The sequence below is a fragment of the Dendrobium catenatum genome, unplaced genomic scaffold (assembly GCF_001605985.2).
Source record: "Dendrobium catenatum unplaced genomic scaffold, ASM160598v2 fragScaff_scaffold_525, whole genome shotgun sequence".
In the NCBI taxonomy this organism is placed as follows: Eukaryota; Viridiplantae; Streptophyta; class Magnoliopsida; order Asparagales; family Orchidaceae; genus Dendrobium; species Dendrobium catenatum.
Window position 1 is genome coordinate 326,395 of NW_021318987.1, and position 14,317 is coordinate 340,711.

At 36.7% G+C, this 14,317-nt stretch overlaps 1 protein-coding gene across 2 annotated transcripts in view; it reads left to right on the forward strand.

The window, feature by feature from the left end:
- Nucleotides 1-14,317, forward strand: part of LOC110093492 (protein arginine N-methyltransferase 7) — a 120,027-nt gene that overhangs the window by 80,374 nt on the left and 25,336 nt on the right. For both annotated transcript variants that reach the window (XM_020818398.2, XM_020818399.2), the window contains exon 7: nucleotides 5,601-5,863. In XM_020818398.2, coding sequence (XP_020674057.1) covers nucleotides 5,601-5,863 — 263 coding nt within the window. The remainder of the gene's footprint in view (nucleotides 1-5,600; nucleotides 5,864-14,317) is intronic.

Here is a 14,317-nt window from a genome sequence, read left to right on the forward strand (position 1 = left end):
AGATTGTTCATAATCACATAAAGACATAACATTCATCATAAAATATGATATTCATTTTTCATCCATATCATATAAGATTTTCATTAACAATTAATTAAATCACATATATATAACAACATCAGGAGAACCTTAGCTTCTTGTTGGGATAATCCATAGACTCGAGGCTGAACAGTCTAACGAGTTTGACCCTAAGATGGAACAGAGGTTATAGACTCTACTGCTCTTGGTCTGTCAGCTATCCTATGAGTATTTTTGCTTGTCCTAGCCTATGTAGCATATTTCTGTCCCAGAAGAGGGCAGGACTTTGCCATATGTCGTGTCTGATTGCACCAGTAGCAAGTGTTAGTATCAGAGAGGCACTCTACTTTATGCATCATTCTGCACTTGCTGCATACTGTAGCAGCTGAAGCACTTATATCAGAATTGCTATGTATGAGTTTCTTCCAAGTAGACACTCCAGACTGAGAAGACTGAGCAGACTGAGTGGGCTTTGGTCTGCCCTCAATCTTTCTTTTCTGGAAGTCCCTCCTCTGAGTCGCCTATAAGTCCATCTCGATCCTTCTGGCATTTTTCAATAAAGTAGAATAGTGTTCAATTCCAAAAGGTATGAGAGGCTGCCTTATTACATATTTTAGTCCAGATAGGAAGCGGTGACACTTCTTTTCCTCATTTGGTATTAGGTGAGGGGCATATCTGGACAACATAGTGAACTCTGCTTTATACTGTAAAATATAACGATCTCTCTGAACTATTCTATTAAACTTTCTTGTATTTGTCTCCTGGCTGATATAGGCACAAACCAATCTCTGAATACTTTCACAAACTTTTTCTAGGAGACTTGACTGCTAGATCGCCCTCCAAATGTCTCTTGTAGCTTGCTCCGCCACAACCTTTCTGCCTCACCATCAGAGGCATAAGCAGTGAGAGTAACATTCCTATTCTTAGGGCAAGACATGCCCTCCAAAATCTTCTCTATTTTCATCAGTCAATTCTCAACCTCTAAGGGTTCACCACTTGAAAATAACGGAGACTTCATATCTTGAAACAACTTTAAGTTCTTATCCATAGAACTACTCCCACTACCACTAGCTTGAGTCTGTGAGTTCTTGATCATCTGAGTCATCACTGCCATCATCTGAGCAGATGACTCTATTGTGGCATTGCTGCCACCTCTTGGAGGATCTGCTACAGCAGGTAACGCCCTCCCAGCTTTACTAACATTGCCCTCAGTGGCAGTAGGCTCAAGGTTCATTGTTAGTAGCTCCAACTCTTCTTCATTCTCAATGCAATCAATGGCATTCTGCTCAAGATCCATATCCCTGAGACGAAACACAAAATCTTAAGTAAAAAAATCATAAAATTTACATTTCCTATACATTCTAAGACCCATACAATTATCACATAGGCTCTTTCATATTGATCAGTATTCTTAATCCTCTGTCTTTGATACCACTCTTGTTACGATCTGGCCCGACTAGCCTGAAATAATGGAACGGGAACAGACGGTCGTACGGAGAACACTTATAACTTTCATATCATAAAAGTTATATTTTATAAATGACATAAACATAAATATCATCCAATAACAATGTAAGAAAGATCCATTAAACATCCAAATTGAAATATCCCAAATACATCAAAATATAAAATCACTTAAAACATAAATTGAATACATCAACTGACTCCACAATACATCAACTGACACATGACATAACAGAAATATAAAAACCTGACATCCTGGGATCCTTTGCGACGGTATGTAAATTGTCTTTCTGCTATCACGCTCTAGCAGTTTCTCCTTAAAAGCATTCCCAAAAGTAGAGTGACCAAACGCTCATCTGGTAACAAACATTTATCATAAATTCATGAAATAATTAAAAACATGACATTAAGCATGTACTTAAAACAAATAAAAGATCATATTAGACATTTGGTAGGTACATGCTGTATAATATTTTCATAGTCAATTTTCATGAACTTTTTCCTTAAATTTTTTTTTTCTTTTTCATAAACTTTTACTTTCTTTATAGCCTTTCATTAAATGCATAAAATACATAATTATAATATAAAACACCTGTCCCGAAAGTACCAGAATTTTGTATTGATCAGGTACACAGTCAAGTTTTGACCATTCATTTACCAATTGGCTCCGAAGGACCCCTTTACCATTGGCTTGGTAGAGCCCATTTACCATTGGCTCCGAAGAGCTCCTTTATCATTTGATACTCTAGATCATTATGCACATGCAAATCATAATATATATCATAGGGTTTAATTCAATCAAAGATTCATATAAATTGCCTAAACTGTTTCATGCTTGAATGATCTCATGTCTACTTAAATTTCAATTCAAGGTCAAACTGTATAATTTTTGCTATTTATACATAAATGAAATTAACATTTGAAGGTTGCATAAAAAAAGATTTATAACTACACATCTGTTTTATTTAACATAAAAGAAAATTTAACATGAATTTAATTTAAATACTAGTACCTGCCTCGCAATGGCAAAACAACATCTACGACGTACGACGTCGCTTAGACACAAGTCGTCCATTTATGATTAAAATCTAAAATTACACATAAAGCCAATATCAACTTTACATTTCTTAATCTTTATACAATCCTAATTTGCTTAAATTCTTAATTGATTAATATTAGACCTTCATAATACTTAATTAAAATTAATTAAAAATTATTTTAAAATTCTCGGATTTATTAAACAAAAAAACTATGAAAATAAAACTTTATGAGGAAAACTTAATTTCCACCCTTAGAAACCCTCTTGGGACCCTTAGCAACAAAAGTTACAAAAGCACTTTAAAAAATTTCAACTTTTTAGGAAAAATTCTAACTTTTGAAATAAAAAAAAATTCATAAAAACTAAATTGAATTCAATAAATATCTTCCTAATACCATTATAAAATATCTTTGTGAAGGAATTTTGAAAGAAAAATAATTTTGGAGAAAACCCTAATTTTTAGATTTCAAGAAATCTCAGAAGAAACTTTGAATTCTAGGTTTATAACTTACCTAGCCTTTTAATAAAAGAAAATTTAACATGAATTTAATTTAAATACTAGTACCTGCCTCACAATTGCAAAACAACATCTACGACGTACGACGCCGCTTAGACACAAGTCGTCCCTTTTTGATCAAAATCTAAAATTACACATAAAGCCAATATCAACTTTACATTTCTTAATCTTTATACAATCCTAATTTGCTTAAATTCTTAATTGATTAATATTAGACCTTCATACTACTTAATTAAAATTAATTAAAAATTAATTTAAAATTAATTTAAAATTCTCGGATTTATTAAACAGAAAAACTATGAAAATAAAACTTTGTGAGGAAAACTTAATTTCCACCCTTAGAAACCTTCTTGGGACCCTTAGCAACAAAAGTTATGAAAGCACTTTAAAAAATTTCAATTTTTTTGGAAAAATTCTAACTTTCGAAATTCTAACTTTCGAAATTAAAAAAAAAAACTCATAAAAACTAAGTTGAATTCAATAAATATCTTCCTAATACCATTATAAAACATATTTGTGAAGGTATTTTGAAAGAAAAATAATTTTGGAGAAAACCCTAATTTTTAGATTTCAAGAAATCTCAAAGGAAACTTTGAATTATAGGTTTATAACTTACCTAGCTTGTCTTAAGTCTCCTCCCTTAATTTTTCCTCTAAGAATCTTGCCGGAAAACGCTTCCACCGCCTGCCATGAAATCCCCCAATCGCCTCTTTCGTCCGCGTCCTCCCTTTTGTTCGGCTGAACAAAAGAATCGCACGAATGGGGGAATGGCTTCAGCCTCTTTATAATTTAGGGAGTTAGGGATTTTTTTAAAATTTCTTATTTGCCCTCACAAGTCTTATTTCGATTTAATATTTATTAAGGGTAGTTTAGGAATAATAAAACTTCTAACATTCTTAACTTTCAATTTAAGCGAAATTCAATATATGTTCTTTATATCAATTTGTTCGAAATTTTGCGTAGAATTTTATAAAATTAATTTTGTCAAATTCCAACGACTTTGAAATTTTACTTAAATTTCTTAGCGACGTATTGAGAATTCGTGCAACGCTTTGGATTGCCTATTTCGGTTTTTACAAAAAACCCAAGAGATAATAGTCCAATGTTGGGAACCTTGGGTCTTCCATTAATTGATATTGCACAGTCTAGGGATGGATGCAGACAAAGAGAAATATGGCGAGAAGAAATTATTCTTTTTCACTTCTTCCAAATAGTTGGATCATGAGGCTGGTATTAAAATGGCTAGTCCCATTGTCCACTAAATGTGTTATAGCAGTCAGGTGAGCAACTCATTTAGTTTCTTTTGGTTGCCTCTTTTCAAGCTTGACCGTTTCATTGCAATATGTAGGAGAAACATCAAGGTGATGGAGCTTGTTGTGAGAATGAAAAATGAAGTAAAGATTCTCAACCATAGGTGATGATATGTGCCATTAAATTTGATGATGATATAGATGATAGAGGAAAGTATTGAGAGGAGGTTGAGATGCCATGGCATTGTGTATGAGAGAGAGTTGAAGAATACAAGAGTTAGATAATAGAGGATGAGGGATGTTTAATGTAGCAAGTGGTTGGATGATAGTGGCAGTGACATTTTTTTTTTTCCGGGGAGCCTGAACATGAGTTAGGTGAGTGCGTGTCAAGGAGGAGCTGGCATGTCTAGGATCACTTGCTGACAGGAGAAGTGAGAGGGAGATTGCATGGGATGCCGGGTAGATGTGGTGAGGCTAGGTGAAACTGACCCTGCTGACCTCTTTATTTATAATAGAGGAATAAATACAATATTTAAAGCATAATCAAATAAATACACCACTCACTAAGTGAGGGAGAGGGGCCTGTTGAGTGTGATGTGGGGCAAGTGCACGGTGGGGCTAGGTGGGTTGGAAACAAGTATAATCTCTTAACTGCAATCAAATAAATACAGCACTTCTAAATATCGAGTGCTTACCTAATATGATATTTTTCTATGCTATCCTAGTTAGCTATCATTTGATACTAATGATTTGGTCTATTGATAACAATTTTTGCTTGGCTAGTCACAACAGTCTAATTATATGTGATAAATGCTTTACAGACTAATGAGCTTTTCCTCAAGTTGACGCGACTTTTGCTAAATTTGCACTGTTTTACTGATGGTTTAGCTTATTGGCAGAAAGCTTGGTTCCATTTACTGTTACTCTAGCAAAATGCAATAATTTCTTCTGTTTCTACACCTTGAGAAGAAAAGTGTGCACATATTGTTAAATACCACACTACTGTTAGTATGTCAATGACTATAATATGAGATAAACCTGTTGTTTTAATTTTCAATTTTATGTTAGACGAAAAATTAGTAATTGACACTTCAAGGTGCTTTATTTTATTATTTTGTAGGATTTTAATCATTTTAACATGTTTGAATACACTGAATGCGCCACTAATCATTCTACACAAGATAACAAGCCCCTTTTTTTCCTTTTAATTCGAGCTTGCAACATATGAGTTACTATGTGCTCAACAGATCTATCTACCTCATATTTCATTTAAGTATGTTCCCTTTTATTGTTTTCCTATGGTAATTTGTAGGTGTTGATTGTTGGCGTGATCATTGGAAACAGTGTGTTTGGTTCATTCCCGGTGAAGGGATTTCTGTATCCAGGGATACAAATATTCTCTTCAAAGCTGTTCATGATGTTACCAATATTTCATATTTTCTCGGAGGTGATAAAAATATGACCTACAGTTCGTTCAATTCTCATGATTCTCATCTTTGTCTATCACCAGAACGTATTGGAATTTATGGAGAAAAGGATATTAGATCTGCATTTCAGATAGCGGTTAAGAATGCTGTGAGTGTGGCTATTTAGTCAAGCATTAAGTATTGATCTTTGTTTATTTTTGAATTATTTCTTTTACCAAAATGTTGCCAATTGGTATTGTTAACTCAGATAGTGAAAACCTCCTAGCTAATAGTAGACAAGAATGGCACGATGGCTAGGAAAGATTTAAAAAATACAGATTAGATATATAAAGGATAATATGTCAGCCCCCAACCCGCGATTTCCTTTTACTACAAGAAAGATTACATCACCTTTTCTTGCGTGGGAAAGGTGTTTATCATGATCATATTATTATTATCATGCCGATGTTGGATGTACTGGGGTTTAAAGTTTCTTAATGCATATTAAGAATGTGATGCACTAAATCATGCACATTAGATCATATTTGTGGTCCATGAACTTTTAATTTGGACAAATATTTGCCTCTTTTAATGAATACTATAAAATTTATCCCAAATAATAATTTATGGGTTAAACACTGAAACCGTCCTTCATTCGCATGGGGCCAATTTAATATGCAGTGTCCCATATCTTCAATTTACATCCCAACAATGCAAATTTGATTCAATATGGTCCTTCAGAGGCTAAATTAGGATAAATTTTGTTTTATTGAGGGACTAAATTGGGATCAATTTTGTTTCACAATTCTATAGGGATCATTTTGGGTCAATTTTGTATAGTCAAGAAACTAAATTGGAGAAATGTGATACTTTGAGGCTAAATTGGTCATACATTAATAGTTGGAGGACTATTTTGGGATTTGATCTAATAATTGAATGATCATCTATTTGGAAATTCTATGAGAAATTTTCAATCTAAAGAAAATCATACTTAGAATAAACTTTCACTGCATTAAAGAACCCAGATTATACATGATTTGCCCAAATTTTATCACATTCAAATTGTTAGGATCTACTTGAAGAACTCAGGTAAACTCTAACAAAAGAGACAAAAATAGCAAGAACAATCCACAAATTTGATTGGAAAACAAGCAAAACGTTAGTTTTTTATTGAAGAAATCAAACTAACGGAAGAAATAAAAGCAAGATAGAATTGATCCTCAATTCGAGAGGATGATTGATCTCTCCCAATCCCTAGACTCCGCTAAAGCCCAAGTCACCAATCTCCAAGAACAAAACAACCATAATAATCATGCATAACCCTAACCCTAAACATCTCTTCCTATTTAATACATTAATTCAAATACCTAATTCAAAATTTCCCTCCAACCCTAGTTGCCCCCTCCTTAATGGATTTCCTAGTGGGGTCCACTAAAAGCTTGGGCAGCAATTCATAGGGGACAGACATGTTTGGTTCGCCTCTTGTATTAGCTGGTTCAGTTATGTGAGAACAGTCTTAACAATACTGTCCTCCCAAAGAATCAGATTTGTCTCAAGGTGAAAGGAGAGAAATTGATGCTTCATCCTCTCATAAGGCTTCCATATCACCTCATAATCTGGAAGGTCCTTCCACTAGATCAACATCTTATTTACCCCTCCTCCTCCCTGAAGTACCCCTTATAACTCAAGGGGTTCCAATATCACCTCCAAGTTATCTGTCAACGTCACTTGTAGCTTAGAACTGGTTGCATGATCCCCAATTTCCCTCCTTAGATGTGATACGTGGAAAACAAGATGTATGGTTGTTGTCGATGGCAATTTCAGCCAGTATACCACTACTCCAATCTTCTCTAACACCTCAAAGGGCCCAAAATATATGGGTGCAAGTTTCTCATTCCTCCTATTGGCGACAGTCTTCTGCCTGTAAGGTCGGAGCTTTAAAAACACGATTTCCTCTATCTCAAATTGGGTGTCCCTCCTATGTCCATCTACCTATTTCTTCATAATTTGTTGGGCCCTTAGTAGATGCCTCTTTAATTTTTTTAACACCCGGTCCCTCTCCTTCAAATACTCTACTGAAGAAACTGTGATGCTATTATGCCTAAAATGCACTAGGTGAGGAGGGTCCCTTCCGTGCAGTAATTTGAATGGGATCATCTAGGAAGCAGAATGATATGAAGTGTTGTACAAATACTCTGCTCATGCCATCCACTTGGCCCACAGCTTGGGTGTCTCCGACTTAAAGCATCGTAGGTATGTTTCCAAGCTCCTATTGACCACCTCTATCTATCCATTTGTCTGGGGTGGTGGGTGGTGCTGCTCTTCAATATTGTCCCTTGTAGTTTAAATAACTCTCTCCAAAAGTGGTTGAGGAACACCTTATCTTGGTTTGATAATATAATCTCCAGTATCCCGTGTAATCGGACCACATCCCTAATAAAGACTGATGCCACTGTCACGGTTGTGTAGGGATGTCGTAGGGGAATGAACTGAGCATACTTGCTCAATCTATCCGCTACCACCAAGATCACGGTAAACTCTTTTGATCAGGGTAATCCATCTATGAATTATATAGATACCTCCCACACCTGACTTGGTAAAGTTAAAAGCTATAGTAATCCTCCTGGAGACATGGTCATATACTTGTTCCTCTGACATATCACACATCTGGCTACCATCTCCTTCGCATCCTCGTGCATCCCCTTCCAATACAACTCTTAGGCAAGTCTCTTGTACGTCTTTTGCACCACTGAATGACCCCCAACAACGCTCCCATGAAACTCTTGGAGTAGGTATGGAATATGGATTGATGTCCTATGCATCAAAAATCTCCCTTGGTATAGAAGCCTCTCCCCTTTTAGAGAATATCCTAGGTGGCTACTCTTCTCATTCAATAAATCAGCCCTAATCCTTCCCAACTCCTCATCCTGCACACTTTTCTCCTTAATGGCCTCCCAATCCAGCATCAATGGGATTGACACTGCTATCACCTATATCTCCCCCATACATCTGGACAATATATTTGTCATCTTGTTCTCCATTCTTGTCCTATACCAAATTTCAAAATCATACCCCAACAACTTTGACAACCATCTCTGGTGCTCCTTAGTCACCATCCTCTGCTCCAACAAATACTTCAGGCTCTGCTGATCTATCCTGACGATGAAATGCAAGCCTAGCAAGTAGGTCTCCACTTCTGGATGGCGAATACAATGGACATCAGTTCCCTCATAGTCTCATTTTAGCCAGGCCTTAGCTATCAATACCTGTCTGAAATTGGCTATGGGTTGACGGCTCTGCATGAGTACTGCTCCCAATGTATACCCTAAGGCACTTGTCAGCACTATGTAGACCTGAGTGAAGTTTGGTAGGGCAAAATTAGTACAGTGATCATGCCCTTCTTCAAGCTCTCAAAAACTATTGTGGCTGCCTCCTCTCATAAGAAACCATCCATCTTTAACTTTTTCATCAATGGCCATGCGATGGTGTTGTACCAAAAACCTCTTGTAGTATCCTATTAGTCCTAGAAATCCCCTCAACTCTTTAAGATACTTGGGCACTAGCCATTATAATATAGCTTCAATTTTAGCCTAATCTTCCGCCACCCCTCAGAGACAATATGCCCCAAGTACTCCATGCTAGCCTGGGCAAAACAACATTCTTCAAATTGGCCCTTAGTTGGTATTTTTTGTAACACCTATAACACCCTCATTAAGTGCTCCCAGTGCTCCTCCTCTGACCTACTGTAAATCAGTATATTATAAAAAAACACCAACACAAATTGCTTAAGATAGGGTCTGAAGACCTTGTTCATGAGGGTCTGGAAAGTGGCTGGAGTGTTAGTGAGGCCAAAAGGCATCACTAGAAACACATAATACAATTCATGAATTCTGAAAGAAGTTTTTGGCACATCCTCCATTTTCATCCAGATTTGATGGTATCCTGCCTTCAGATCTATTTTGGTGAAGATAACTGCCCCTCTCAACTCATCTAACATCTCATCTATCATTGGAATGGAAAACATGTCTGGAATAGTTTCATTATTCATTGCCTTATAATTTGTACAAAACCTCCAACTCTAATCTTTCTTTATAACCAGTAATACTAGGCTAGAAAAGGGCTAACATTTGGCATGATAATCCCTGCTTCAAGCATCTCTCTAATGAACTTGTCAATCTCATCCTTCTGAAATTGAGGATAGCGATAAGGCCGAACACTGATGGGTAACACTCCTTCCTTCAAGGTGATAGCATGCTCATGTTCCCTTGGTGGTGGCAATCCGTGAGGTGGCTGAAAAACCTCACTGAAATGTTGAATCAATGGATGTACTGAAAGAGGAACTTCCCCTCCTTCCTCCAATATGATCCCGTCCAACCTATGCAGTTCCAACAAATAACCTTCCCTCACCTCCTGTATACTCATCACCATGATTTTAAATAATACCATGGCTTTTGAGAGCCCTCCATCTCCTCTAATCACTATTCTCTCCCTTCGAACACCAACTTCATCATAAATGCACTCCAGTTGACCTTGGTGACTCTCAAGGTCTGCAACCACTTCATCCCCAGGATGATATCAGTGCTCTCTAACTCCAATGGGAGAAAATTCTCCCTCATCTGAACCCCATGTATGATCAACACTACTCTATAGATCCCCTTGCCCGTCTCCACCTTCCATGTTCCCATCATCACTCCAGAACATCCTGTATCCACCAATTTCACCGCCAATTGGTTCACTAGCTGGTTGGAGATGAAATTGTGGGTAGTCCCACTATCAATCAACACCAGCACCTCCATGTCTGTTATTTCCCCTTTCACTTTCATGGTATGATTCAAAGTGAATCCTACCACTGAGTTTAGGGATACCTTTTCCACATCCATATGCAGCTTGTCCTCCATCTCTCCTTTTACCTCAATCTCACCACCGTCGGGGATCACTGGAAAGCCGCACACTACCACCACCTCCTCTAAAAACATTAAATTGATGACAAATATTTATAAAAGATGAAGATGACTAAAATAAATGATGGAGAAGCAGATTTTGAGGCTTGAACTCCATAGGATGAGGCAGAAGAGAGACCAATTTATTATGATGATGACTCCAATAAAAACCCCCTCACTGATGACCATGCAGATGATTTATGAGTTGTTAACAATTATGTTAACTTTAATTAAGAATTAATTGTGAATGAGTAAAGAAGTGAGAAAGAAGGAATTTGAAGTTAAACTTGATGTTATATGATACTTTTATGCAATTCTTATATTTTATGTGTTTTGCTCTTGGATTTCATTTCTATTTCACGCAACTTATCATTTTCCACTTCATGTGCATTTTTTTATATATATGTCAATTTGTTACTTCATAGTTCAATGAAAAGCTAATTTGTCATTCTTTAACATATTATTTTAATATTATATAAAAATAATTTTTAACCTTTTTTTCACACAATTATTGGATTTTGAGGCTTGCGCCTCAGAACGCCTTGAGGCTTACGCCTCCCCTCACGAATGGAAAATGCCTCAATACCCAATTGCGTAATTTTAAACTATGTCATCTACTAGATGTGCCAGCTTCATTGCCTCTCCCAAATCAAGAGGCCCCATCCCTTACTGCATCTTTGATATTTGATTTGAGTTCCTTCATAAAATTACCCTCCAAACAGTCTCCGATAGTCGCTCCAGTCGACTGGCCAGGTGCTCAAATCTCTCATGATAATCTGCCACTGATCCTTCCTGCACTAGTGCAAAGAACTACTTATAGAAGTCTCCTCCCCTACCGATTCGAAAACATTCCAATTAGCATTCCTTGAACTCCCTCCAACTCCATATTGGCCTTCTCATGTCTCTCCACTGGTACCACAACAACGTCTTTCCCTCCCAACATAATCCCGCTGCCTTCAATTTTTCCACCTCCGTCAACCCTTTGACGGCAAAATACCTCTCCACCTTGTAAATCCACCCTTGTGTGTCCTCCCCTTAAAAATGAGCATTTTTAGCTTCCGCACCTTCGGATCTCCTCTGTTTCTCTGTATTCCACCATAATTCCCCCTATCCCAAGTGTTTGGCTCTCCCAAAGTCTCCCGATCTTCCCTTCCACGCTCATTCCCAAACCCCTATTCACTTTCTCCCCCATTTTCTTCAACATCAGCACCCTTCCTACCATAATCCCCTTCTCTTCTCTCCCAACCAGCACCTCTTTATTCATGCCCCCCCATAACCATGCCTCTCTCCATACCTTCCACCTTTCTCCTTCATGATTTCCACATCATTGTCCCTCCTATGAAATTCAAATTTCGTAGTTCTCCCCACCGGTCCTTTTGTCTCCGATGCCGCCATTTGAATTTGATTTTCTAATATCTTCTACACCATCTCATGAAGATAGGAAACTTTGTCTTTCACCGGTATTTCATTTTGCTCATCTCCCCTTTAAGGCGTTCCTCCAACGTATCTACCTTCTTGGCTTCCATATTACTTAGATTTTTGTAGGTTAAAAAAATCTGAATATAAAAAATAGCAAAAATCCCTTCGTTTTGTCAACAATCAGCTGCAGATTTTCCAGAAAACAGTCCACAAATGGTCCTAAAATCTGCTCTGATACGAATTTGTTAGGAAATTCTTTAAAATCTCAAGTAAACCCTAAAAAGAGATACAAAAACAGCAAGAATGATGCACAAATTCGATGGAAAAACAAGCAAAACAGTATTTATTGAAGAAATCAAACTAATGGATGAAATAAAAGCAAGATACAATTGATGCTCAATTCGAGAGGAGGATCGGCATCTCCCAATCCCTAGATGCCGCTAGAGCCCAAGTCAACAAACTCAAAGAATAAAACAACCACATTAATCATGCATAACCTTAACCCTAAACATCTCTTCCTATTTAAAACATTAATTCAAATACCTGATTTAAAATTTTCCTCCAACCCTAGACACCCCCCTTCTTCCTTCTTGGATTTCCTAGTGGGTTCCACTAGAAGCTTGAGCGGCAGCTCATTGGGGACGGACATACTTGGTCCGCCTCCTATATACATGAGCAAACCCTCTTTGGGCCGGCTGGACTGGTTTAGTGAGAACCAACCTAACACAAATCAATCATACAATATATAGATGATAAGTAATCCAAAAATAATTAACCAAATCAGATATCCAACTTTCCCATGAAAGTTGTTAAATAATAAATACACCATGCTCAAAGAATTTATATCTAACACACACACGGACATCAAATTTATAAATTCAACTACAGTTCAGTACTCAATCCTGTGAACTACAGGAAGTGAAATCTACTTGATCACAAGGTCGCAAATGACAAGACAAGTTTTGGTAGGTGTTGAAAACCAAAGGGAAAAAGGAGGGAAACTCTCTTTCTTCATATTCAAATGTTTAACACCTATACTTATAGGTAACAAAAATATGCACAAGTCAACAAATAATGTATGAGTAAAACAATTTCTGAATAAAACTTTTCTGAATAAATCAGTACCTTTCAATATCAGGAAACATAAATTCCGTTTCCAAAGAAAGGTAGAAACAGTCCAGCGCTCGAATGAATGAAAAAAAATCATAGTTCCGGACTGAAAAATGCAGATTTCAAAATAGGTTGGTGTCTTTATTTGAGAATAAACACATACTAAATAAAGCCTAGGTTGATCCCTCTCAGTTGACATGACTTAATTTTGTGCAATAATCACATTTCAAAATGTTTCAGTTAGATTTGTGGAAAACAGGCAGCTGCCATGGATGGTTTCTTCTCAGGTCCTGGAAATCAATGCAGATTATAATGCATCTTTTTCAAAGGCAAGTACCATGACAACATGTATGCGATCCTCTGCATTAGAAGAAAATTTACAAGGACGGAACCAATTGCTGGAGGGGACATTGCTTCATTGATTGAAAGAATAGTTAACCAAGTGCTAGAGAGCAAATTGTAGCAAATTCAAAGAATTAGAAACCAGCTGACTGCCTAGAAAACAACAAGACCAACAATGAACTCAACTAAACCAGCGCACCAATTGTAAAAATTTTAGATAAAAAAACAAAAAAAATTCCTGCAATAGAACAACACTAAATCCAACCAACCAACACATATTAGAGAACGCAACCCATCTCTGTAGGGACTGTCAACGCAACCCATCTCTGTAGGGACTGTCACATAGGCATGTTATTCAATAAACTAAAAATAGAAATCAGAAAACTAAGAAAATAAAATAGCTAAAATAAAACCCAATAAACTAAAATAGAATTCAGAGAAATAGAAAATAAAACCCAAGGTTTAAAATGCCATTTTGCTTATCACAATGCAGATATCCTGTATTTACGATGAGTATTAATTTGGCATTTGTGTCACCTATTAATTGGGTAGCTTAAAATGATCACATCTCCTGAAGTTTCTTATCGTTCGGGAGGTTAACTTATGCTATTTCAAATGACATGAAAAGATTTAGCTTGGGTAAATCTAGATCCTTGATAACAGGCTAATCTTAAACTTCTCTATGCAGGCAATATAATAATGTATACCCCAAAATTATCCAAATATAAAGACTGCGTAAAATTCATGTCTTATTCATATCCCCTGATATAGTTCCCAGAGATGCGCCAAATTATTTCCATTACAGCACTCAC